The 27,971-nt window shown below is 40.0% G+C and overlaps 1 protein-coding gene across 14 annotated transcripts in view; it reads left to right on the top strand.

Moving 5' to 3' along the window:
* Positions 1–27,971, top strand: part of LOC122559093 (contactin-4-like) — a 2,514,776-nt gene that overhangs the window by 2,323,338 nt on the left and 163,467 nt on the right. For 12 of the 14 annotated variants that reach the window (XM_087994461.1, XM_087994459.1, XM_087994462.1 and 9 more), the window contains one exon: positions 20,693–20,851. The exons of the other annotated variants lie outside the window; for them this stretch is intronic. In XM_087994461.1, coding sequence (XP_087850587.1) covers positions 20,693–20,851 — 159 coding nt within the window. The remainder of the gene's footprint in view (positions 1–20,692; positions 20,852–27,971) is intronic. 14 annotated transcript variants of the gene reach the window in all.

The following is a 27,971-nucleotide window of genomic DNA, read 5'->3' as shown; positions in this document are numbered from 1 at the left end:
TTGTTTGTGGGCTTCTGAATGTCTGAGTACACTACACTCTCAGATCTGTAACAAACTGCAACTGAACCAATCTGAAGGCTGGTGGTAGAATGTCATTCCTCACCTCAAAGATTCCTCATGCTGTTGTCTTTCATATAATATCGATTTCATGTCTCCAAGAAGTGACATTGTCTTGTGCAACCAAAAGAATAAAACATACAATCCCTCTTGATCTTCATATGGCAAAAAACTGTCCTGCTACTTTTAATAATATAAGAGTCCAACATACATTTTTCAGTCTCGAGAGCAAAAGGAAAACCAAACATAGTCCCTTACACATGCAGCAACCTCATGGAATTGCATAGTCCTTGAATGTCACATTTCACAGATTGATGGTTCGACATAAATCCAACCAAAAAAAAAAATCATCACAATTTAAATTATTCATGACCTTAAATTTGGTCTGTTTGTATATTTAACATTGCCCCCACCAAAACCACTGAACTCCAGAAGTCCAGCATTCCCAACGGGGAAGCAGAGATTGTTAGTTTTCATTTCTGAGGGTGTATATGGAAGTTATCTGAATAAAAGATGTTGTACTCCCTTATGGATCCATTACTTTCTGATCTTTGGGAGGGGACTTAGGATAATGGATTTATAACCTGGTATTGCATAATAAAGAACATGTATTGTATTTATTTAATCTTTTTCATCAAGATCTTTTAGGTCAGTTGCCAAAATAGATTAACAAGCTGGCCTCATTTCATTTTTTTTTCCATTTATCCATGTTACTCACTGACCAGTTTTACTCCCACTCAGGGATTCTCTGCACTGTTTAAATGTAGGATGGCAGTTGCCTGTATTCATCTTGGGATTCTTATGTTCAATGATTAGGTTTACTGATCCTGGATAAAAAAAAATGTTTTTTTTAGATTTCCAGCATCCACAGTTCTTTGTTTTATTTTGTGGATAAAAAGCTGCTTGCTTTGCTCAGCAGAGAGGCTTTTTTAAAACATTGTTTTCCATGGGATGTACCTTGTCTTGTTGCCTATCTCTAACTGTCTTTGAAAATGTGGTGGTAAGCCACCTCCTTGAATTTCTGTAGTCCGTCTGGTACAAGTACACCCACGTCACTGTGAAGAAGGAAATTCCAGGATTTTACTCTGATGTCAACAAAGGAATGAGAATATAGTTTTGATTCAAAACAAAGGTCACCTTGCGGTTATCCATACTTCTGCATTGTCCTTCCAGATGGTAGAAATCATGGGTGCAGAGGTGTTGTTGAAAGAACCTTGGTGAATTGCTGCAGTTCATTTTATTTGCAATACACACTGCTGCTACTGTGCTTCAGTGATGGAGGGACTGAATGTTTAAGGTGGTAGATGTTGTGCCCAAGTGAGTTGCTTTCTCCTTGATGGTGATGAACTTTCTGAGTTTTCTTAGTCATATTCATCCAGGCAAGTGGAAAGTATTCCCTCACAGTCCCAGTTGGTACCTTGTACATGGTGGACAGTTTTGGGGAATTCAGTCATAAACCAACGTCAGAATTTCCAGTTTCTGTCCAGCTCTTGCAGCCACAGTATTTATATGGCAGGCCCATTTCAGTTTCTGGTCAATGATATCTCCCAGGATCCTGGTGGGGTATTCAGTAATTGTAATGCTGTTGAATGTCAGGGAAGTATTGACCTTTCAGACAGTCTCATTAAATATGTGAAGCTTTATTAGGGCTGTGTGTTTTTTTCCTTTGCTGCCTGTCATTCCTATCAAACAACTAGTCAGTAATCATCCTGACTTATGATTGTCTCCTGTTTGAGATTCCCAGTACTCACACAGATGAATAGTTTCATTATACTTAGAATAGTAAGCTGCCATGCACCATGACTTTTATCAGAATATATGACTTAAATTGCTATCTCTGGACATTTTATTTTTGATCTTATTTCTGCCTCCTTGTTTGTCTACCATTAGTGAAGTAATTAAAACTTTCATCCTCAGTTGAGTGTCCTGCTAATTCAAAACTTCCTTCTCGTATTACCTTATACATTCAAGACTGTGTGGCCAAATCTGCCCAACTCCATTTAGAAGTTTGCTGATGATGCCACCATTGTAGATTGGATCTCAAACGAAGATGAGATGGAATTTAGGAAGGAAATTGAGTGCTTAGCGGCATGGTTTAAAAACAACAATCTCTCCATCAATGTCAGCAAAATGAAAGTCATTGATTTCAGGAAACAGAGTGAAGGGCATGTCCCATCCGCATCAATTATGGTGAGGTGGAGATGGTCAAGAGCATCAAGTTCCTGATAGTGATGATCACCAACAACCTGTCCTGGTCCATGTGGATGTGAAAGTCAAGAAAGCACAACCACATTTCTACTTCTTCAAGTCTAAGGAAATTCACCATGTTGACAAAGATGTTTTCCAAATTTTATAGATACACCATAGAAAACATCCTGTCTGGGTACATCACAATGTGGAATGGTAATTACTGTTCCCAAGACCACAAGAAACCACAGAGTTATGAACACAGCACAGTTTATCATGCACACCAACCTTCCAGCCATTGATTCCATCATAAATGCTTCACAAAAACCACATAAGTAAAAATGTCCAATGATTTTTCAAGTGTAAATTTTTGAATGCTTGATCATCTATTTTGGTATTGAAAATGTTTCTCATCTGTGATACTGCAAAAGATGAGATATTGAGAAAACCTGATTTGATTGATCCCTTGATGTTACTAAATCTTGTCATTTTGTACACATAAATGAGGTTGTGCTACTCTCTTTTGCAAACATTCTACAGGCATAGAATTCCCACTCTGCTGTCATCCTCAATCTTTCTCTTCCCAGAGCACCTACCAATGCAGGGGCAGAAGGCAGCATATCTGCCCTTCTCTCTCCAGTGTTCCATGCATTCTTTCCATCATTGATGTGAACTTATTTCAACTTACTGTACTGTATTTGCTGCTCACACTGAGGTCTCCTTTAGAAAGGACAAACTAAATGCCAATTGAATGGTTGCCTTGCTGAACATCTCTGTTTAACCCAGTTGACATGGCCTTCAGGTTCTGGTCATTTACTGCTTTAATTCTCCATCCCCCTTCCTCTCTGACTTCCCTGACCTCAGCCTATCACACTGCTTCAATGCTGCTCAACGGAAGATTAAGGAACATTCCTCAATCAAACAAATTGCAACATTCTGTACTCAATTTTGTATTTTACAATTTAAGTCTCATAACTAATGGTCCCTTTCCTGCAACTCCAATTTTCCACTTTCCAAGACTCTAACTATCAGTGTTAAACCTAATGGAAAGCAATTAGCTGAAACCATTAAGTTTACTTCACAATGTGGCAATGCTCCTCACCAGCAACAATATGGTACAGGAGCCAAGAAGCCACAATGCCTACTGCACGTAGCCAACATGCCTGACACTCCTTCTCAGATACAATTATATGCAACTTTATTCTCTAAACACTCTCACTGTTTAACCACCACATCACACATTGTACCTGCTTGCAGCTACATCTGATTTGAACACTCTAAGTCAGCATGACCCTGCCTTCAACGTCCACTGTGTACTCGCAGCTGTCATTGTGCAAGAGAGGAACATCACATAAACACAGCAATCAGAAAAATCCAACCATGACCTTTTATTTACAGACAGCAAAAGGGGAACATAAATAAAACCAACACAAACCAAAGTTTGGCATTCTGACCAGAGTACTTAACAGATCGCAATTATCTGCTGCTCCCAGCTCTCAACTCATGGAAGCAGATGTCAATGAGGTTCTGTCTGGTGTGTCGTGTCCATGCAGATGAACTCTGTCTTGTACAACAACAGCTTACTCCTCCCCAATGACCTTCTTGAAGATTGCTTCCATTCGCCCAGTTCCTCAGCATCCAGCATCTTGCCCCTTTGCCTACCCAAGTTTTACAGAGAATAGAATGAAGCAGTAGACTCTTGCAGGCTAGATTGGGGTGCCCTCCCGGACTGGTCTAACCAGACTGTTAACAACAGCCCTGTACTCTATCCTCCACAGCCTTGACTGAGGCACAAGTGACATTAAACCTATGCTCCACCTCAGCCATGGATTTGCGCAATGGTGTTATGAACCATGTTGGCACTGAATAACTCTTGCTTCCCCCCGTAACCAGCCTTGTAATGTGACTGGGCACTCAAACACATCACGTACAAGTGACTTCTCCAGGATATTGGAGTGGTGTCAGTTGCCAGGATGAGCGGACACATGCCTCCAGGCACTGGTAATGAAGATCCCAGATCCACTAAACATTAATCTATTGGACCCCCTTCCTATTAGTGAATTTCACAGCTTTGTGATATGGCTTTCTGAGTGCCATATGTACAGTCAAAGACACGATATTCCTTTTCCTTTGTGTGCCTCTCTGATTTAGGTCATTCTTAGCTATTGGTCCGTTTGTGGGTGGCACGGTGGCACAGTGGTTAACACTGTTGCCTCACAGCGCCAGAGACCCGGGTTCAATTCCCGCCTCAGGCTGTGTGGAGTTTGCACATTCTCCCCGTGTCTGCGTGGGTTTCCTCCGGATGCTCCGGTTTCCTCCCACAGTCCAAAAATGTGCAGGTTAGGTGAATTGGCTATGCTAAATTGCCCGTAGTGTTAGGTGCAGGGGTAAATGTAGGGGAATGGGTCTGGGTGGGTGCGCTTCGGCGGGTCGGTGTGGACTTGATGGGCCGAAGGGCCTGTTTCCACACTGCAAGTAATCTAATCTAATCTAAAAATCTAATAGTTCTAGCCATTGCTGTAAACATAACATCGCTCAGTTTCAGAACATCTTTCTCAGAATTTTTAGTTTTCACACCTTTCGGCATTAATATGAACACATTCATCAAGTTTATTAATTTCAAATCTCACCATGTGAACCAGAAAGATAACTTGTTCCCTTGGAACTTTAATTGTGGTGCACTGACTATAGTGTAGTAGTGAACAACGTGACACTCTACATGTAAATGTAAACCTACACGGACCAATATAGTTTCTACACAATTTTATTTATTTTTAGCAAATGTCGACATTTGGAGTCAACGAATGGCTTTTTCTTACTCTGAGATTAAAGTGATTAGTCTGCTACGTTTTCTGTAGAGGGAACAATTCTTGTTAATGTTTGTGTCTCTCCGCAAGTGTTGAAGGGGAGGAGCTGGATCTGTTAAACAATGTCGATTCTCACATGGTAATTCAAAGTCTGCCATTCGACAGATGGGGTTTGTCAGAAGGACCTTGTTAGTGACTAATTCATATTGCAATGTTAAAACAAGGTTACAGAGGTGCCTTTTCCAGCTGTGGTACAAGGGAGCATTTCAAATAGAATTTCATGGCACTTTGCTTCAGTACATGCTCAAGTGCTTTGTAGAAGCCAAAACAAAAAATATTGCAGATGCTGAGCATTAGAAGTGCAAAGCAAAAATAATTGAAACAGATCAAGCAATATCTATTGAGAAACAAATAGCATAATCTGTTTCCCCGCCGCCTAGTCAGCTTAACGTTTTCAGAATTTTCAAATTTTACTCCAACAGTCTTGATGTAGAGGTGCCAGTGTTGGACTGGGTGTACAAAGTTAAAAATCACACAACACCAGGTTGTAGTCCAACAGCTTATTTGGAAGCACTAGCTTTTAGAGTGCTGCTCCTTCATCAGGTGGTTGTAGAGTATAAGATCGTAAGACACAGAATTTAATTTAACAGTATGGTGCTGCATTTTTTTTCAGCCTAAAATATTGGTTTCTTTAACACCTGTTCAGATCCCGTACCTTCCCAAATCACATTTGTATGATTTGCACGTGGTTAATAAAAGTGAAAATGTCAAGATTAACTTGAAATACTTCCCAAATGGAAATAGATTTATTTATTTGCTTAGCATGTAAGATTCTAATCTAGGCAGAAATCAATGAAGTTTTTATAACTCGCTGTAACTGGCATGGAATAGGCATGTAATGTTTTAAGTTTTCAAAATGATGTTAGTTAATGGTGTCAAATAGTGATGACAGCTTTTATCTGCATATATCCTTAATATCATATAATGTTGCTTTCAAAATAGTTTCTGCATGCAATCATTTGGAGAGATAATAAAGAAAAATACTAAGTATTAAATCAAACTGACAGACAGGGATCTGAAAGTACATATTAAGTTACTGCCATTTCTCTGTCAGTGTACTTTCAGTAACAATGAAGAACTTCTTTCAATGTCAGTGAAGGGATGCATGAGTGCATAATGAAAATACCCACATTTATTTGAGATGTAACAATTTGTTGAGGACATTTTTCATCTGCAGGTTGGCAGAAGATGCAAAGGCAGATGGGTGGTGTTATTTTGCATCAATCTAACTTGCATGCCTGAGGCAACACTACATCAAAACAGTTAATCAACAGCAAAAAAAATGTGGATTCAAATCCTTCACATTTATATAATAACATTATGAACTTCATTGTCTAATTTAAGACAGCAAATAATTATAGAAAACGGTCCTTGGAAATATCTACAGTGCAGTCATTGTAAGAACACAGGTTGCTTTGTAAAAACAATAATAGAACTATGCAGTAATTCTATGTAATTTCTGCAGTTTTATGTATACTTATTGAATTAGGCTTTTAAGAGACCAAATGATTTAATGAATGACCTTCAGCCCCTGGCAACCCCAATCAGGAAACAGCACGCATGCTCTCTATTAATTTGGTGGACAGAAAATCAAAAGGGTGCACCCATGATTTCCCAATATGCTCTCCCAGGAGGAATGCATATTCAGAAAATCAACCCTCTGTAATATTCTTTCATACAAATGTGAGACACTTATAGTGCATTGTTTAATGTTAATAAAATATGGTAATACCATGGAATTGATAATGTAGGAAAATTAATCAGTGCACAAATAACATTAGCAGTGATGCAGACTATGAGTAAATGGCTATGAATGAAATGGTATTTATTGAAGAAGTCTTACGTACTGTCAATGAGCAAAATGAATAATTCTCCTTGTAACAGTGTAAAGCAGTCAGATAATAGTGTCTCAGCATAGTGCCTGATATGAGTATTTACTGAATTTTACTTAACATGAAATCTTGTTCTATATGAAATCTTTCTTTTTTAAGTTGAATAATACTTGATTTGAGCCCTGGATGCCTGGTACACAACTGAAGCATATTTCTCAGCACAATGAGCACTGGCTGACAGTTCCCCCTGAAAACTAATATTGACTATTTGCATTTTATATTAAAGTTAAAAGCTTCATCTGTTACAAGTTATTGCAGAATCCTGTTAGACCCAAATTACATTCACTGCCATTTTTACAATGATATAATTTTCTAACTACGAAAACAACATTTGACAGAATACAAATTAATTCCATATAATGGTGCCTGTGCAACAAATACACTAACTTTGGTGTGATTTGGAGGTGCTGGTGTTGGACTGATGTGGACAAAGTTAAAAAGTGCCCAACCGCCTGATGAAGAAGCAGCTAGTGATTCTAAATTAACCTGTTGGACTATAACCTGGTGTTGTGTGATTTTTAACTAACATTGGAGGACTTTTTAAAAATAAGATACTCACCTGTTTATTATTTCCATTCCCATCTATAGCATATAAACTGTTAGCAACCTCAAATGAAACAAAAGTTATGCTTATGCTTCTTCTTAACATTTTTGAAAGCACAAATACATTTCAGTAAGCAGCTCAAGGAAAGATACTTCCCTTTGTTCTTCATTCTCTATTTACAAAAGTCAAAATGTCATAGTTTTGAATGTAGTGTATTCTGCTGGAGCAAACAAAGTAAAAAAAGTCTGATAAAATTTGAGTAGTGTCGAAAGCTTTCACATTACAAAAAAAAACTGAAATTGACCCTAAAAAGCCATAAAAGAACTGAAGACTTGACTGCATGACTCAAACACCCATCATGGTATATGGATGAGAACAAGGATTAACTGATGCCTTGTTTTTTTATTCCAATGATAATTATGCCATTTGTGCTTTACAATATGTTAGCCTGCCTGCACAAGATTTACCTTGGGTATTATTTTTCTTCTGCCAGATAACTGAAGCATATTTGCAAAACAATTTGCAATTTTTATTAACTATTTATAAGGTTATGATTTCACAGAATTACAGACTGGTTCCCTGCTTACTGATATTAGTGTACTTTTCACACACAACTGACCGTCTACACTGACTCTGTTACACAGAATTATTGAAAGCAAAGTTGCTACCTTCATATCAGAATATCAAGGTCATGATGATGTGTAACTGTTTGCAGTTTGAAGTTAAAAATCACACAACACCAGGTTATAGTCCAACAGGTTTAATTGGAAGCACACTAGCTTTCGGAGCGACGCTCCTTCATCAGGAACTATCACCTGATGAAGGACCGTCACTCTGAAAGCTAGTTTGCTTCCAATTAAACCTGTTGGACTATAACCTGGTGTTGTTTGATTTTTAACTTTGTACACTTCAGTCCAACACCGGCATCTCCAAATCATGTTTGCAGTTTGTAAGCTGCAGTTTTTCTGGCCTGGAATTCATGCCAGGATGTACTTTCAGCCTTTATCTATTTAAAGAACCTTTTTCTAATAAAGAGTACAAGGATGACTTATGACTGGACACTCAGATAACACCTTGGTGAATCTCTTATTCAAATAGACCTGGTATTTACATAGTTATCACCACTTGGTGTTTCAGCTCCTTCTGCAGTGTGCCATTTGTCATTGCAGATGGATGTGGATCATCTATCAGTGATGTGCAGCTGTTTTCCAGCATGAATCTTCAGTATCCAAGTTGTCATCCTGTGTGATGAGCGGTTGGTAATATGCAGTTGAGATAGATCATCCATATCTCTATGAGACTTGACTCATTACAATACTATGTGATTTAGACTTGACAAAATATTGTAGCATCATACCACAAGTACATGCAGCACCGTTTCACATATTTGTATGAATGTCTCCAACTGTTATGGTTTGCTCTGGTTCAGATTGGGGCAGCTGTCTGCCTATTCATTCACCATGCTCTTGCACTATTTTCTCCTATCTTTGCAACAATGTATTGAGAAAGAATTGTGTGCATCTGTCTTCCAAAAATGAAATGTGCCAGTCAGGATCAACTTTGCCTAGAGGAGTAGCATGAAGATTTAACGTGGCTACCTGATAATCTGTCCAAGACATGTTGCATTTATAATCATGGGATTTACAACATAAGCAATACCTTCTGGGAGACTGAAAGTAGTGTGGAGAGCAGTTTACGTGTTGAATGCTCCATTCCCTGCACATGTCCTGTACATGTGCTGCAGGCAATTTACACAATTAGTGTGAGATACATTGAACATACTGAGTATGGCAATCAGTGTGTCAAAAAAAATGTGACTAGTGCCATCTCTGATTTGTCGTACAAAGAAAACTTGTGAAACAGTCCATCTGAAAATCCTTAGATGTGGAAAATATTCATCACAAATTTTTACCATGACTCAGAAATAATCTTAGTCGTAGAGTCATAGAGATGTACAGCATGGAAACAGACCCTTTGGTCCAACCCGTCCATGCCGACCAGATATCCCAACCCAATCTAGTCCCACCTGCCAGCACCCGGCCCATACCCCTCCAGACTCTTCCTATTCATAAACCCATCCAAATGCCTCTTAAATGTTATAATTGTACCAGCCTCCACCACATCCTCTGGCAGCTCATTCCATACATGTACCACCCTCTACGTGAAAAAGTTGCCCCTTAGGTCTCTTTTATATTTTTCCCCTCTCATCCTAAACCTATGCCCTCTTGTTCTGGACTCCCAGACCCCAAGGAAAAGACTTTGTCTATTTATCTTATCCATTCCCCTCATAAGTTTGTAAACCTCTATAAGGTCACCCCTCAGCCTCCGCGCTCCAGGGAAAACAGCCCCAGCCTGTTCAGCCTCTCCCGATAGGTCAAATCCTCCAACCCTGGCAACATTCTTGTAAATCTTTTCTGTACCCTTTCAGGTTTCACAACATCTTTCTGATAGGAAGAAGACCAGAATTGCACACAATATTCCAACATTGGCCTAACCAATGTCCTGTACAGCTGCAACATGACCCCCCAACTCCTGTACTCAGTACTCTGACCAATAAAGGAAAGCATACCAAACGCCTTCTTCACTTATCCTATCTACCTGCGACTCCACTTTCAAGGAGCTATGAACCTGCACTCCAAGGTCTCTTTGTTCAGCGACACTCCCTAGGACCTTACCATTAAGTGTATAAGTCCTGCTAAGATTTGCTTTCCCAAAATGCAGCACCTCGCATTTATCTAAATTAAACTCCATCTGCCACTTCTCAGTCCATTGGTCCATCTGGCCCAGATCCTGTTGTAATCTGAGGTAACCCTCTTCGCTGTCCACGACACCTCCAATTTTGGTGTCATCTGCAAACTTACTAACTGTATCTCTTATGCTCGCATCCAAATCATTTATGTAAATGACAAAAAGTAGAGGGCCCAGCACTGATCCTTGTGGCACTCCACTGGTCACAGGCCTTCAGTCTGAAAAACAACCCTCCACCACCACCCTCTGTCTTCTACCTGTCCTCAGCCAGTTCTGTATCCAAATGGCTAGTTCTCCCTGTATTCCATGAGATCTAATCTTGCTAATCAGTCTCCCATGGGGAACCTTGTCAAACGCCTTACTAAAGTCCATATAGATCACATCTACTGCTCTGCCCTCATCAATCTTCTTTGTTACTTTTTCAAAAAACTCAATCAAGTTTGTGAGACATGATTTCTCACGCGCAAAGCCATGTTGACTATCCAGAATCAGTCCTTGCCTTTCCAAATACATGTACATCCTGTCCCTCAGGATTCCCTCCAACAACTTGCCCACCACCGAGGTCAGGCTCACCAGTCTATAGTTCCCTGTCTTGTCTTTACGGCCCTTCTTAAACAGTGGCACCACGTTTGCCAACCTCCAGTCTTCTGGCACCTCACCTGTGACTATCGATAATACAAATATCTAGTGTGGAATCTTGTGTGGAAGGAGAGATTGTCTTGTTTATTGAAGCTGATGAATTGACATATTTCACATGACTTGATTTATTGGTCAATGTCCTTGTTAACTGGGCCACTATATATGGATGCTTGGCCCAACCTTTTGGTTTTATCTGTGCCCATGTGACCTATCCAGTATCCCTCATGCTTGCAGAATTATGATTCTTTGCCCTTGAAGATTACATTGTTGTGGAGTATCAACTCAACTATGAATGACCAGAAAGAACATACTAATTCAGGGACCTTTTGGATCTGTCAGCCCATCATCATCTCACATAGCTGGCTGAATTTGCTCTGCTCAGCTGCGACCAAAATGTATGAGATTGTTGTTGCTGTCTAGGAATCATTGGTGTTGTAACTGACAAATTTGCCAGTTAGATTGCAACATTATGTTGATGTGTGAATGCCATAGATTGATAACAGGAGGTCCATCAGTTTCAATCATAAAAAAGGTTTCAGGTGTCCATCCCAAAGATCCATCCAAGAGGGGTAATGAAATATCTAGGTTATTGAATAAAAATAAAATACTGAGAGTGCTGAAAATGTGAAACAAACATGGAGAATGCTAGAAAAACTCATTGTTGTGGCAGCATCTGTGGAGAACCCAGGTATGATACTTGTTCAGAATGTGGCTGATGTGGGATATTGAACCTATTGTAAGCAGTAAGCTTGCCTTGTGTAGACTGCATCACACTGTGCCAGGGAAGTGATAATAAGCAATTTAATGGAAGTGTGAGCTGACAAGTGCCCTGGTCCTGATGGTCCTCATCCTAGGGTCTGTAAAGACAAGGCTAATATGGCAGTAGATACTTGGTGCTAATTTTCCAAAATATTGCTAGATTCTGGAAATGTTCCACCACTGGAAAGAAACAAATACAGTTAATCTATTCAGGGAGAATAGGGAGGCAAGAAACATGTAACAGCAGGCCAATTGATGTCTCTCATGAGAAAGATGTTAAACGTAATGAATAAGCATGTTATAGCTGGACATGTAGAAAACACAAGGCAATTTGGAACAAACAGCATGGTTTTGTGAAAGGGGTAAACTGTTTAACGTTTATTGGTGCCCTTTGATGGAGGAACATGCACGATGAATAAATTGGGAGCCTATAGACATACTTGGATTTCCAAAAGACAATTGTTGAAGTACCACGTTAAAGGTTGGTGTGGAAAATAAAAGCTTGTGGGGTGACATTGTAAATGTCCAATATAGAGATCCTTTGGAGTTAGTGTTAAGCTGACATTCTGATGCCATTCTGATTTCCATGTCAAAGGTTTCTCGAGGTCAACTTGTTTGGCACATTTGGTCAGACTTCTCTTCTGATTCTGCCACAAATCTTGCTATAGTCCATGTCACTTAGACCTCCATAAATTGTGCCCATCAGATATATTTAGGACTATTTCCTAAAATGAAATGCTGTGTTTCTAACCAGGGATCAAGTTATTTTAAATCTGGGCATGTGCAATGATGAAGCTTTAAATGTAATGTTCGAATAAAATGTCCCCAAATGAACGTGCTGATCACTGCCTGATGGATTTGTGGTGAAAGGTGTTATTGTTTGCAAATGCTTCTATGAGGGACAGGTGATATGAAATTGTCCAAGTACTTGGAGTGTTCCATGGTACTAAGGCCAGGCCCATCCTTTGTTACACTGGGGCCATGTAGAACCTCAGTATGTAGTGACGCTTTGTGTACCGAGGGTCTGTGCACAATTTGATGCAGCCACACACAGAGGTGTACCTTGGGCAGCATTGGGTATGTTCTTCCCGCCCTTATCCAGAGCTTTTTACTTTACATCCCTGCGAACACAGTCACAGAATCTATTCGCCAGATATGCAAAGTATTCATGTAACACCTCAGTCATGCTTTTGCTTCCAAGCCTTCCTCCGATTTTAGCTCCTCATGAGCCCTCCTCCTTCTTTTGTCACCCTGTTACAATTGCTATGTTTCACAAGATTTTGTGATTTCCCTTTATGTTAGCTGCCAATCATTTTTCATAATCTCTCTGTGTTTAATGTATTGGCTTTTCACCCCAATTCTGAGCCTTCTGTATTCAGCTTGGTTCTTGTCTATCTAAAAGAGCAACCATTCACACAGTATGCTTTCTGTTTCTTAGCCGTTTTCACATCCTGGCTGATTTTTGTCTTTTCAGTGCGAAAAATTGCAATTCAATGCTAAAATGTGGATATTAATTATCATGACCTGTGAATAAAAGATGGACAGTTGCAAGGCCAAATCTTCCAGTGAGTTTTTATTTGTTGCACAAAGTGATGATTTGCCGTGCAGCATGAATATCAATTCTTTTGCCTTGATTCATAAAGCAATAGCACTTAGCATTGTCAAAGTGAGAGATTAGTTGAGTACATGACATTCAATTTTAGCCCCTTTTATGATATCATACCCATTAGATAACCCGTTCATTCTGAATCATGTTAAAGTTGTTCTGTGAAATATAAATTCTTTCCAAGTTATCACTTAATTTACATTAAGCAGGCATCAATCCTCTTTTACACTCATAATCCTTTAACAAGTAGATGGCATTAAAATACAGTTTTTTATTTTCGTTTGATGATAAAACATTTGGATGGATTTCTTTGGGATTTCTATCAATCTCTAAAAGCATAAACCAAAAACAAATAGATTCAATGTTTCTGACATTTTGCTGAGGTTTTCCATTAAATTTCTACTGAAATAATGGTGAGGGTTCAAAGAGAAACGCTGGAGGCCCCAGTAAATGAAGTTCCAGAGATATCCTACCCGAAATATTATTCTAAGTTACTGATATCACATAGAGAAGCATTCTGACACAAAGTATTGGTAGAAGTGAGGCTCGATTTCATAAACAGAATGGTATTTATTTCATGAATTTTAACATTTTGTGTCTATTTGTGTAATGAAGAATATCCCATCCAAATTAAAATTAGGATTACATTTATTGTCACATGTACTCAAGTACAGAAGTACAAGAGTATAAGTCATTCTGCTATATAAGGGTGGCACAATGGCACAGTGGTTAGCACTGCTGCCTCACAGCGCCAGAGACTTGGGCTCAATTCCCACCTCAGGCGACTGACTGAGTGGAGTTTGCACATTCTCCCCGTGTCTGCGTGGGTTTCCTCTGGGTGCTCCGGTTTCCTCCCACAGTCCAAAAAAAATGTGCAGGTTAGATGAATTGGCCGTGCTAAATTGCCCATAGTGTTAGGTGAAGGAGTAAATGTAGGGGAATGGGTCTGGGTGGCGGGTCGGTGTGGACTTGTTGGGCCGAAGGGCCTGTTTCCACACTGTAAGTAATCTAATCTAATGTGCATTTCATCAACACAAATTTGTTGTAACATGATTGATGAATTGGGACTGTTGTTTCTAATGTGCAAACTTTAAAACCTATGTTGACTGTAACGTGATTACATTGGCAACACTTTAAGGGCTGTTTCTAAAGCATGATTTTTCTATAACGCGGAGTTGCACAAGAATGCAGTCATCGCATTACAGAAGAACTAACTGTTCAGTAAAAAGTTTACAATGTCACCCCACAGGGTGCCATCATGGGTACAAAATACCTAGATACAAATCTTGGATACAAAACAGAGAAATAAACAAAAAGCAAGTTCCATTAGCTTACTTCATTGTTTAAGTATAAGTTAGAAAAATAAGAAATAAAGTTAAAAAGAAAATGTATGGTCAGAGAACTTGCATTATCAATTAAAATATATTTCTGACATTATAATCAGGTGTGAAATGGCTGAATGGCTTCCCAGCTTCCCCACCCCTTGTTTAACATGATCAATCTTCCTCAATTCAGTGAGTGTTTAACATTTTCTGCAGTTCTTATACAAGACACAAGGCTTTCCTAAACTTTAAAAATAAACAGAATATTTTTACTGTCTTTTATTGTGTCAAGGAAAAAGTATTTTTAAAAATAACACTTCAATTTCCATATATAAATACTACGTTTACACTCAGACAAATAGGTTATGCAGTGGAGGATAGATGAAAGATTTAGTTCAGTAACATTAAAAGGGTACACAGCTCTTGAAGGCTGGTAACTTGGCTGGCTTCAGTTTGAATTTGGTGGTCCTATAGCTGGGCAGAATGGTGACTCAGTGGTTCGCACTGCTGCCTCACAGTGCCAGTGACCCATGTTCAATTTTGGCCTTGGGTGACTGTTGATGTGGAGTTTGCATGTTCTCCCGATGTCTGTGTGGGTTTCCTCTGGATGTTGTGGCTTCTTCCCACCATTCAAGGATGCACAGGCTAGGTGGACTAGCTTTGGTAAATGTGGGATTACAGGAATAGGTTAGCGGGCTGGATCTGGCTGGGATATTCTTCAGTTTCGATGGAGCGAATAGCCTCTTTCAGCATTGAAGGGATTCTATGATACAGCTTTCAGCACTGAAAGGTTTAAGATGTATCTGAATGATTTTTCTATTTTTCTGGAAACAGTGGCTTCCGGGTTGAAGCATGTTTAATTTCTCTGTCTGCAGCATCTAGACAGTCAAAATCAGATGGGATCCCAAACTTACGAGTTGTCTGCAGCACGAGAGAGAGAGACCCACAAGTCTTTCCTGATTAAGGCCTCATGCACTTGTCCTGGTCTGCAGACAAAAGAGATACTAAAACAGACAAGGGAAAAGCGTTTTGTTTTGTTTTTCACAGGTCTAGTGTAATTTATGCTTTTCCAAAGCTTGCATTACTTGTTTTTTTTAAAAATGCAAGTTAGTTTCAGTGATTTCTTTTCTAAATCACTTCCCAATCATTGGTGAAATGTTAATCAGGAATTAAAGAGATCAAATTACAAAAACAGTGCAGAGCAGACCACATTTGGCTTGTTACATGACCTGTCTGCAATTGACTAATGACTCCAGCATAACCATGGTTTATATGTTCCAAATCTCTGGTGTACATAATGAAATTGATTCTGACTGAGCTCATTCCTTTCATGGAGTTCCCATTGTCTTATCAATTATACCAATTGGTTTATCTCTATCTAGTTAAGTACACAGGTGATTGCCCTGATGCTTTACCTATAGTGTAGGAGATTGTCCCTACTTATATTTTGCATGCTCATAGTTATTGATATAGCTTTGCAGGCAGACTGTCTCTATTCTGGATGTAGGTTTGATTGCTGAGCTGGAAGGATCATTTCCAGACGTTTCGCCACCCCTCTATTTGGCTTGCCCTATAATGGACGTGTTGTCCCAGTCGAAGTGGTGTCCTTCCTTATCTCTATGTAAGGATACTGATGAGAGAGTGTCATGTTGTTTTGTAGTTAGTTGATCTTCATGTATCCTGGTGGGTAGTTTTCTGCCTGTTTGTCCAATGTAGTGTTTGCTACAGTCCTTGCATGGTATTTTGTAAATAACATTAGGTTTGCTGGTTGGCTATATATGGTCTTTCAAGTTTATTAGCTGCTGTTTTAGTGTGTTGGTTGGTTTGTGGGCTACTATGATGCCAAGGGGTCTGAGTAGAGTGCAAAAATACCATGCAAGGACTGTAACACCACTACATTGGACAAACAGGCAGAAAACTAGCCACCAGGATACATGAAGATCAACTATCCACAAAACAACATTACCCGCTCTCATTAGTATCCTTACATACAAATGAGGAAATACACCACTTTGACTGGGACAACACATCCATTCGAGGACAAGCCAAACAGAGACATGCACAAGAATTCCGAGAAACATGACATTCCAACTGGAACTCTCTCAACAAACACATCGAGTTAGACCCCATCTCCCACCCCCTGAGAAAAGGAACAGGAAATGACATCACCAACCCAAAGATGCCCAAACATATAAATAGGAAGCAGGAATTATCAACAGTGCTTCAACGGAGGCCCTCTGAAGATGTTACCTAGTAGGGTAATGAAACATCTGGAAGTGAACCTTCCAGGTTAGCGAGCAAACCTACATCCAAAACCTCAACCGGAGCTACAAATCTTCTCAAAACTCACTGTCTCTATTCTAATAGTGTTAAAATGTAGAAGGTACAGTAATACAAATGTTGAGCTACCTCAGACTGTGATCCTAAGTTATTAGAATTCAGCTTCAATCATTTTAAAAATTGCTTCCAATTCATCATAAACCTAATATAGGTGTTGAATATTCACAAGGTATTGGGACAGCTTTTGTTCAATGTAACATTGCAAAGGTACAAACATCACAACTCCAATCCCAGCAGTATTCTTCCACTTGGTCTGCTTTTTCATACAAGCCAGGTGAAGGATTGCTGAACAGTTTCTCATTACCAAGTCTTTGTAACCAAACTAACATGAAGAAGCTGATCCTTCACACCAGAAGGCTTTGAATAGGTAATTGGACCCATCCTTAGCATCCAAGTATCTTGGAGGAGATGGTCATCACCCAATTTAAGAAATATCTGATGAGCATAGAGAAAATACACAAGTTCAAGGCATCATTTAGGATAGTTAGGACGCAACAATGAGAATTAAAAATATATTGTTTCAATTGGCAGAATTTCTGTGTCACTGACACATTTACATAACATTAAAACTGAACATAATTCTGTTGTAAACCATGCTGTGCAGTATCAAGGAAATGATTCCTCTTTACTTGTTCTCCCCTTGAAGATTTAAACAGCATACAATTGCCACAAGCAGTACATAATGACAGGAATGTGTATGGAAGGTTTTGTTTGGAAGTTCACAAAGACATTTTGTAAGGACACTTTTTTTTACTGATGTTGAAATAACCATTAGCAAAGGCAATTTAGTTTAATTTATTTGATTTGATTTATTATTGTCACTAAGTACAGTGAAAAGTTTTGTGTGCAGTACAGGTAGATCATTACACATAAAGATTACAGGATGATTGAACAGAGCTAGGAATACAAGGTTACAGCTGCAAAGAAGGTGCACAAAAAGCACAGTCAACATTATGTTTGAAATTTGAGAGGTCCATTCAAATGTCTGGTGAAGAAGCTGTTTTTGAATTTGCTGGAACATGTGCTGAGGCTTTTGTATCATGTGTCTGATGGAAGAGGTTGGAAGAGAGTATAGCCAGAGTGGGAGGGGTCTTTGATGATGTTGAATCAGGAAGTGTAGATGGAGTCACTGGATAGAAGATTGGCTTGTGTGATGGGCTGGGCTTTTTTGACAACTTTCTGTAGTTCTTTTACAATCCTGGGCATAGCAGTTGCTTTACCAAGCTGTGATGCATCCAGATAGAATATTTTCTATGGTGCATCTGTAAACGTTGGTGAGGACAAAGAGGCGTGGCTGTGCTTTCTTGACTGTTGCATCTATGTGGGTGGTCAGGACAGATTGTTGGTGATCGTCAAGTCCCTCGTGGGAACTTCATGCTCCCAACCATCTCCACCTTAGTGCCATTGAAATAGAAGGGGCCTCCTCCTTGCTTCCTGAAATCAATGATCAGCTCTTTAGTTTTTCCGACACTGAGGGAGAGATTGTTATCTTTGCACCACTTGAACAAGGACTCTATTTCTTTCCTCTATTCTGTCTTGTCATTGTTTGTTATCCAGTCTACATTGGCGATGTTGTCAGCAAACCTGTAGATGAAGTTTGGACAAAATTCAGTCATGCAGGCATGAGTATACAGGGAGTACAGCAGGAGGCTGAGTGCACATCCTTATGGGCTAGTGTTGAGGACAATCATGGAGGAAGTGCTGTTGTCTGTCTTCCTGTGCAATCTGTGGATCAGAAAGTCGAGAAGCAAGTTGCAGAGGGTGGAGCAGAGACCTAGGTCTCGGAGTTTGGAGATTAGCTTGGTTGGAATTCTAATGTTCAAGGCGGAGCAGTAGTCAATAACTGACTGCCTGTCGTAGAATCCTTATGATCCAGATGTTCTAGGGATGACTGTAGGGCTAGGGAGATGGAAGGATGGGGTGGATGTGAGCCATAACCAACCTCTTGAAGAACTACATAGTTATGGGGGACTGAGTGGCAGTCATTGTGACATGTCACATGTGTTTTCTTTGGTACCGGGATGATGGTGGTCTTCTTGAAGCAGATGGGGACTTTATAGTAAGAGACGTTAAAGATGTCAGCGAATACCCCCACCAGCAGGTCCATGCAGGATCTGAGTGCACAGCCAGGGGCTATGTCTGAGCCAGTCACTTTCCATGGGTCACTCTCAAGAAGGCCACTCTTGATAGCGTTTTGGTATTGCAATTTGATTGCATTTTCGGGTAGTACAGAGAGATGCCGCTCTCTTGATGAAATTATGTTGTGTGGAAAATACTTGTTTCATCATTCTTTGGATTTTTCTTCCCAAACTATTAACTACTTCCAAACAATGTTATTAAAGGTGTTGTTCATCTTTACCGTATATGTATCTCCTGATTTGTCTTTTTCAATGATTATTTTGTATTTTTTAATATTATAAATATATCGGGGGGCTGTAAGCCACAAGAAACCTTAAAAATCCTCCAAGTTTCCAGACTAGATATGTTCAACATACACTTGTGATTTAATCATTTAATTTTAACTGATCCATGAATGCTACCTCCATTGATGTATTGCCAGTGCATGAAACCCATTTAACACTACAGTAAGCACATCCACCCAGATATAGAAACCATCTAATGAACTACAGCTCAAGTGACAACAGCAATAAAATTATTAAAAGCCAAAATGTAAATTTGTTGGAAATTGCTCAGTTGCTTAGATGTGTGTTGATGGCTTGGTAGAAATATTTATGGCATGAACACATGAATTTAGTACAAGGTAATTTCATTAAACCAAATACCATTCGGAATCATTTGTTGAACTTGGACCCATCTGCATCTTATTAATTGCAGTTGTCGTGATCTGTTTACAGTCAGTATTTACTGAAACATTTCTTTTACAAGAACTGAATTCCATCATTTTGTTTATGCAACTACTATAAACAGGATAACTCATCTGTTTCAAGGAGGGGGATTGATGAAAAACATTGGAAAGAAGAAGACTAGTGAGCCTCGCTCATGCCATTTTATTCAGTGATTATTTAATTTTTATCTACCTCATTCGGTATCCAACACTTCTCAATCAGCATTCTTCCTTATAAAGCCATGTGCTTGCGACAAGATGGATCGAAAATTAAACCAAGCTAGTCTTTTACCCCTCTACCCAATAGTATCTTTAGTGTGCATTGAGTTCTACTGAAGATCAATTGTGGCAAGATTAACTTTTGCGCCAATTTGTCAATCACACTGAATTACTTCAACAGAGCGTATGTCATTTATGTGAAATTCATGTTTGGTTTTGAATTAATTTTTGCTTTATGATGCCCACAAGATGACATTTTTCCTCTCCTATCTGAAACCACTGTGTTTAATGAACAAGGAGATCTATATGCTTTCAACATGATTATGCCAAAACAAAGTTAAGTGAAACATCTGATTTTTATTATTGATACGTACAGTTGAGCAAAAAATGATGTTTTTAAAGTCTGTAATAAGATCAAAAGCCAACTCACCCCACATCTGCTTATATTTAGCCAATATTGTTCCTTATAACTCGAGCTTTTTTCTCATTGCCTGGAAAAAATCTTAACAGCTGTTCCGTCTCCAAACCTTTAGTTTCCTGGAGTCTATTGTTAGCAAAGAGGTGGTTTTCACTTCCATTTTACCTAATATTCTTTGTTTTAAACAGCAGTATCCTGTTATCCATCATATGACATCTTGTCTTGTGTTTTTTTTGTCTTTTATGTCAGTTCCACCAGGTCCACCCAGGGGTGTGATAGTGGAAGAGATTACAGATACCACAGCTCAACTCTCCTGGAGCCCTGGTATTGACAATCACAGTCCAATTTCCATGTACACTATACAGGCACAAACGCCCTTTTCAGTTGGTTGGCAAGCTCTTAAAACAGGTAAATCCTCCAGCAATATTCAGAAATGGCATGATGCAAATAATTCTGTGTTGTTTGTATAGTTTGCGAATTATGTTGCACCGTTTTATTTCACACTTCCTATTTGATGAAATTGAATTTATTTATTATGAAACACCTGATGCTGGAATTTTACATCTTAATTCTATGAAGTCCTCATTTAGCATTGCCCTTTTTAATGCTGTTTTGCTTTCAACTTGTTAAATTATTGTGGCCTGTAATATCATTGAGTGTCATATGATTCACTTAAATGTTGCTTATCTGACATGATTTATACCATTTTGACACGGAGTCTCCAACTCCATGAATTAGGGCCATTCCCCATGGCCCAGGTTGTTGACATGCAACTTCTCCCCATGTTCACCCTCCAAGAGAAGAGCAAAGACACTGCCGTCTGTGTTCTCCACCGAATGAACCTTTACTCATCAGACTTCAAGGCATTTCCGTGAGCTATCGCATCATTCTGGCAACATCATTGCTGCTGACTGACAGCGTCCTTTTGAGAGACCATGGTAAGGCCTCTTGCTGGCTGCTACGACCTCTCCGATCTACTCAGACGCAGTGGAGCTGCCTTTCTTGCCTGGCTGTGGGGCCTTGGCTTGCCTCTCCCTCCTCCTGGCTGGCAATGTGGTTATCGTGACTGAGGCGAATGGCATTTATGGAGGAGAGGGAGGAAGACGGGGTGGCATGGTGGCTCAGTGGTTAGCACTGTTTCCTCACAGCGCCAGGGATTGAGGTTGGATTCCAGCCTCAGGGGTACTGCCTGTGTGAAGTTTGCACATTTTCTCTATTTCTGCGTGGATTTCCTCCAGGTATTCCCATTTCCTCCCACTGTCCAAAGATTTCTCGGTTAGGTGGATTGGTCATGGGAAATGGAGGGCTACAGGGACAGGATAGGGAAGTGGGTCCAGGTGGGATGGTCTTTGGAGTGGTGGTGTGGACTTGATGGGATGAATGGCCTGTTTCCACACTGCAGGGATTCTATGATTTTAAAACCCAGCAGCCAGCCAAAGAGCAACATCTGCAATGTCAGGATGAGATGACGGCTCCAATGGGCAGTCTGGAGCCTGAGAAACATCCCTTGCTGCAGACCTCAGGCAGCAGTGCATCAGGCTCTACTCTTGCAAGATCAGTGTGCGGAGAAGTCCACAGATTGGGCTGTCAGGGAGGAAAAGGATCCACAGTAATCAGGGCGATTATAGAGCAGGAAATAGGATCAGCAGTGAGCAGGTGATTCTGCAAATAGAAAATAATATTTTTGTATTTGCTTTATTTAAAACATTAGTTCATTTCAGAAATTAGCAATGTTTCTATTTACACGGCTTAATGCTTTAGTAGAGATTTTTCAATAATTTGTGGAGAAACTCAGGTCAATGGGGAAAGAAGTGGAGATATCAATTTGAGACTACATGATGCTTCTCGGGATGCTCAATAGCGAAGCAGTGGCAGGTGTTGCAAAGGATATTATATGGATTAGGCACATTTCAGTGAGTAAGAAAGATTGCAACGGGTGGATCCAATATCTGTGGTTAACTAGAGACATTAAAGTTAATGCCAAACTTAAAAGAAAAGCATATCATTGTGCAAAGATTGATCAGATGGAAAGTAAAATAAAACAGCAAAGGATAATTTTGAAAAAAAGAGGGAAATATTACGAGAGAAAGCTGGCCAGAATTATAAAAACAGATAAATAAGAGCAAAGGGCATAGGAACAGGAGAAGGCCATTTAGCCCCTTCAAGGCTGCTTGACCATTCAATCAGATCATGGCTGATCAAATCTTCCTCACATCCATTTTTCTGCCTTTTTCCCATAACCCTTGATTACTCTATTGATATAAGACTATAAGAAAGAGAAACAGAATAAATAGCAGAGGATAACTTGACCTGTTGACCTCTGGGTTATGAGCCTAACACACTTCCTCTGAGTGACTCTGCTCCATAGTTAATCAAACTTTTCAAAATATTTTAAAAAGAAAACAAAAAAGAACAAAGTAAGTGTTTGTTCCAAAGGAAGCTGGGTGAATTGATAATGGAAAATAAAGAGCTGGAGAACAAATTGAACAGCTATTTTGCCTCGGTCTTCAGGGTGAAAGATTCAAGTAACATCTTGGAAGCAGCGACAAATCTGGAAATGGAAGGGAGGGCCGAACTTTGAGAAATTAGCATTTACCCTTCTTGGAACTCTGGGCAGCCATGTAGCCAGGTCCTGAAGGATTTCACGCTTGGATCTTTAAAAAATTTACAATTGAAATAGTTGTTTTGGTTTTAATTTTCTAAAACAGCCAAGATTCAATGAAGGTCCCACAGATTGGAAGATAACAAATGTTGCCCCTTTATTTGAAAAGGAAGGGAAACAGCATGAGTGTGTCAGAAGAGAATTATTACAAGCTAATATTAAAAAATAGTCATAGCAGAAGTAATCAACAGTGCCAACATGATCATTCGAAAGGTAAATCTACTTTAGTTCTTTGAGAAAGTAACATATGCTGTGGATACAGAGGAACCAGTGAGTGTACTGTGCTTAGTTTTCTAGAAGCCATTTGATAAAGTGCCACATCTAAGGTTATTGGAGAAAATAAAAGCTCATAGTAAGAGAGTGGGGAGCATATTAACATGGATAGACTATTGGCTGGACAACAGGAAGAAGACAGCAGACATAAATGTGTCTTTTTTCTGATAGGCAAGATTTAACAAGTGGTGTGCCACAGGGATCAATACTGGGACCTCAACTGTTTACGGTTTATATGAATGATTTGGATGAATGGATGGAAGGTATGGTTTCTAAATTTATTGATAACATAAATATAAGGAGAAAGGTAGGTTGTGAAGAAGACATATTGATACCATGAACAGATGTAGATAGATTGTGAGGGATGTAAAAATCCTGCAAATGGAGTGTAATTTGGGAAAATGCCAGCTCATCTATTTGAGTTGCAAGTATATAAAGAAAAGCATATTGTGTCGATGGTGAGAAATTGCAGATCCAGGAAATACACAGATGTCTGAGTGTCCCAGTGCACATGAATTGGCAGCACAAATTGAAATAAATAAGTATAATCTGATAGCAACCACAGAGTCATAACAAAAGAATGAAAGAATTCATTCATTGGCTTCCTATATCATGGTTAGAGACAAGAAAATACTGCAGATGCTGGAATCCAAGGTAGACATTAAGGAGGCTAGAAGATCATAGCAGGCCAGGCACCATCAACAGGTGGAGACGTCAACATTTCAGGTGTAACCCTTTTTCAGGACTCGGGGTAGATGTAAGGGGAGCTGTAGATAAAAGTGGTAGGGGGTGGGGGGCAGGCTAGTGAGGTAGTGATAGGTGAAGACAGGTAGAGGATACATTTCACCAAGCATCTCAGCTGGGCCCCCAGGGGCTGACCTGATCTCCCAGTCACCACCCATTTTAATTCCCCTTCCCACTTCCTTTCTGACATGACCATCCTCAGTTTCCTCCATTGCAACAACAAATCAGACCACAAATTGGAGAAAAAACACCCCATCTTCCACCTGGGCAACCTACAGCCCAGAAGACTCAACATTGAGTTCTCCAATTTCAAACAACCTCCTTTCCCATCCACTGACTCCCTTCCCAGCTCCTCCCCACTTTCCATTCCTCTCATCAACCCTTCTTTCCAGCCACCACCAGATTCATTTCCCCATTGACCAACCAAGTCATACCATCTGCCTGTGTTCACTTATCCTGACTTCACCAACCAGCTCCCCATCCTGCTCCCCACCCCCTTTATCTGCAGCTCCCCTTACACACACTCCCAGCCTTGAAGAAGGGTTATACCCGAAATATTAACTTCACCACCTCCTAATGCAACCTGGCTTTTGTGGTCTTCCAGCCTCCTGCTTGTCTGTCCTACCTAATGATGTCATGGTCAGATACTTCATGTACTGAATTTCCTTAACCTCCTGAGAATAAGAGGCATTATTGTACTTGCTTGACTGTTGCATCAACATGGATGGACCAGGACAGATTACTGGTGATCATCACTCCTAGGAGCTTGACGCTCTCGACCATCTCCACCTCAGCCCCATGGATGTCGACAGAGGCGTGTCCTCCACCTTGCTTCCTCAAAACAATGGCCAACTCTTTAATTTTGCTGACATTGTTATCTTTACATCATGTCACCAAGCACTCTATCTCTTTTCTGTATTCTGCCTTGTCATTGTTTGATATCCAGCTGACAACAGTGGTTTCGTCAGCTGGTAGATGGAGTTAGGATGAAATTTGGCCACGCAGTCATGAGTGTATAGCGAGTACAGTAAGGGGCTGAGTACACAGCCTTGCAGGATGCCAGTTTTGAGGATTATTGTAGAGAAGGTGTTGTTGCTATCTCTGCCTTAATGATTGCTGAGAAATCACCACCAATGCCTCAACAATCTCCTCAGCTATCTCCTTCAGAACTCTGGGATACAGCTCATTGGTTCAGGAGATTTATCCACCTTCAGACCTTTCAGCTTTCCCCTTCTACTTAATATGTTTTAATTAACTGATTATTTTATCAGTTATTCATTGTTGTTGTGGTTCTGTTCGCCGAGCTGGGAATTTGTGTTGCAGACATTTCGTCCCCTGTCTAGTGACATCCTCAGTGCTTGGGAGCCTCCTGTGAAGCGCTTCTGTGATCTTTCCTCCGGCATTTGTAGTGGTTTGAATCTGCTGCTTCCGGTTGTCAGTTCCAGCTGCCCGCTGCAGTGGTCGGTATATTGGGTCCAGGTCGATGTGCTGATTGATTGAATCTGTGGATGAGTGCCATGCCTCTAGGAATTCCCTGGCTGTTCTCTGTTTGGCTTGTCCTATAATAGTAGGACAAACAGGAAGACAGCTAACGATCCGCATCCATGAACACCAACTAGCCACGAAACGACACGACCAGCTATCCTTAGTAGCCACACACGCAAATGACAAGCAACATGAATTCAACTGGGACAACACTACTATTATAGGACAAGCCAAACAGAGAACAGCCAGGGAATTCCTAGAGGCATGGCACTCATTCACAGATTCAATCAATAAGCACATCGACCTGGACCCAATATACCGACCACTGCAGCGGACAGCTGGAACTGACAACCGGAAGCGGCAGATTCAAACCACTACAAATGCCAGAGGAAAGATCACAGAAGCGCTTCACAGGAGGCTCCCAAGCACTGAGGATGTCACCTGGACAGGAGACGAAATGTCTGCAACACAAATTCCCAGCTCGGCGAACAGAACCACAACAACGAGCACCCGAGCTACAAATCTTCTCACAAACTTTGAGTTATTCATTGTCTTTTTTATCTGTTTCCTTAAATTGACCAAACATTCCCATGCTATCTTATATCTTTGGAATAGAATACACCTCAGCCTTTTAGCAGATACTCTCCAACCAGTTAGCTTCTCTTGTAGTGTATTAGAACCAATTCCTCTAGGCTGTAAAGAAAGGCAAAATAACATCTCTTATTGATCTACCTGTCTGATTGTGGTGTCTATTCAGTAAGAGAATAGGAAATTGCTTCTGTTTTCATATGGACTATCCAAGTGCTCCTGTGACGGTCATCTAACAATCTCTTGAAACAGTGCTTCCTCAGGGCTCATTTCCACTCATCACATTGAGACCCAAACATGGTTTTGGACTTTCCAGATTTAAATTCTGGGGATTGCTTGCTCTTTCAGTTCAGTTTACTGTAGCTTCAGCTGGGACTAGAAAACTATCTTCAACAGGACTTCAGTAAAAGTGAGAGATGGAAATCTGATTGTAAACTAATTACTACTCCTTCGAGCATTGAATAGTTCAAGGGTAGCCAGTATCAACAGAGATACCAACCCATCAGGCAGCCAGACAGGAAATCTTGCCATTCTAAAATTCTGAGCGTTGGGATGGCTCTGGTTCAAAGCCATGTCACTAGTCAGTACTTTCTTCATGTCTTCAAATGCTTGTAGGTGTTCTATAAACCACTCGCACTTCCATTCCATCTTTGAGCAGTTGACACAGTGGAGTGAATGTATTTTCTAAGTTGGAGACTCAACAGTTCCTCTGAATATTTCAAAGTTCTTCTTTGTCCTCTGGTCTCTTTGTTTTCCAAATCCCCTCAGCTTTTCCTCATTGGGTAGATACCTTTACCATCTATATGATGGCTCACGTGTGTTAAACCTCACACCATGAAGCAACAGTTGGGGTTCTTAGGTTTGGTACCACATTTTTAAATCAATCAATCCAGGAATTTGCTTCACACCAATGTGTTCTTTCTCTGCCTTACTGCTCATTAGAACTTAATCTAAGAAACAGCATATTTAGTTCATCTCACTTCCTACCTGATCCATGACATTCTGGAACTCACAGGAGGGCAGACATTCCAAATGGCAACCTTTTGCTCTGGTACAATTCCTGTGTGAATAAGTGATAAAAGTTCTTTGCTCTACTCAGTTGATTCTAATTGCAAATATGCATGACAAATGGATCTAACTGAAAACTTTTGCAAAGGCTAAATCAGGAAACAAACATTCACTGGTTAAAAACAGAGTAATTACTTGAAGTATAATCTCCAGAAATCAGAGTAGAACCAGGCTTTTTGAAACACCCCAGTGGGTGTGGCCCATTCATTAGTCTTCATCTTCTGAATTGTCTCTGGTCTTTCTAAACTGGCTTCCTGTTTACTGTTTCTAACTGTGCATAATGCACTTGATTAGCTTTGCACAATATCAGCTGTACATTAACCTTTGTCTTGACATCAGCCTTGCAAAATCTAATTTGTTTGTTAGTTCAAAGACCACTTTGCACTCTTATAGGATTTTCTCAATATCAGCTGGATTCTCACTGTTCCTTACTGGAAATAACTTGGCCCAGTTTAACCATATTTTCTTGAGCCAATCCCTTCTTTGATGAGACACCAATGGCACGTATGAATGATCCGAACACTAACTTCACCTAAAACTGGAATGCCGTTATTAAAATGACTAGTCAGTTTCACTCCAACCTTGCATAAAGGGAGCTTGAATCAGAAACTTTTTATAATTTCCTTCTGAGGTAACAGCATTGTGGCTGTACTAATGTGCAAGTAAACTGTCAGTGTCCAACTTCTGTTTTACTGTGGTACTCAAATT

The sequence above is a fragment of the Chiloscyllium plagiosum genome, unplaced genomic scaffold (genome assembly GCF_037043375.1).
Source record: "Chiloscyllium plagiosum isolate Xiang-an unplaced genomic scaffold, Cpla_swu_hap1 HiC_scaffold_14, whole genome shotgun sequence".
NCBI classification, from domain to species: domain Eukaryota; kingdom Metazoa; phylum Chordata; class Chondrichthyes; order Orectolobiformes; family Hemiscylliidae; genus Chiloscyllium; species Chiloscyllium plagiosum.
The sequence above is the reverse complement of the archived record's forward strand: the minus strand, read 5'-3'. Positions and strand labels throughout refer to the sequence as shown.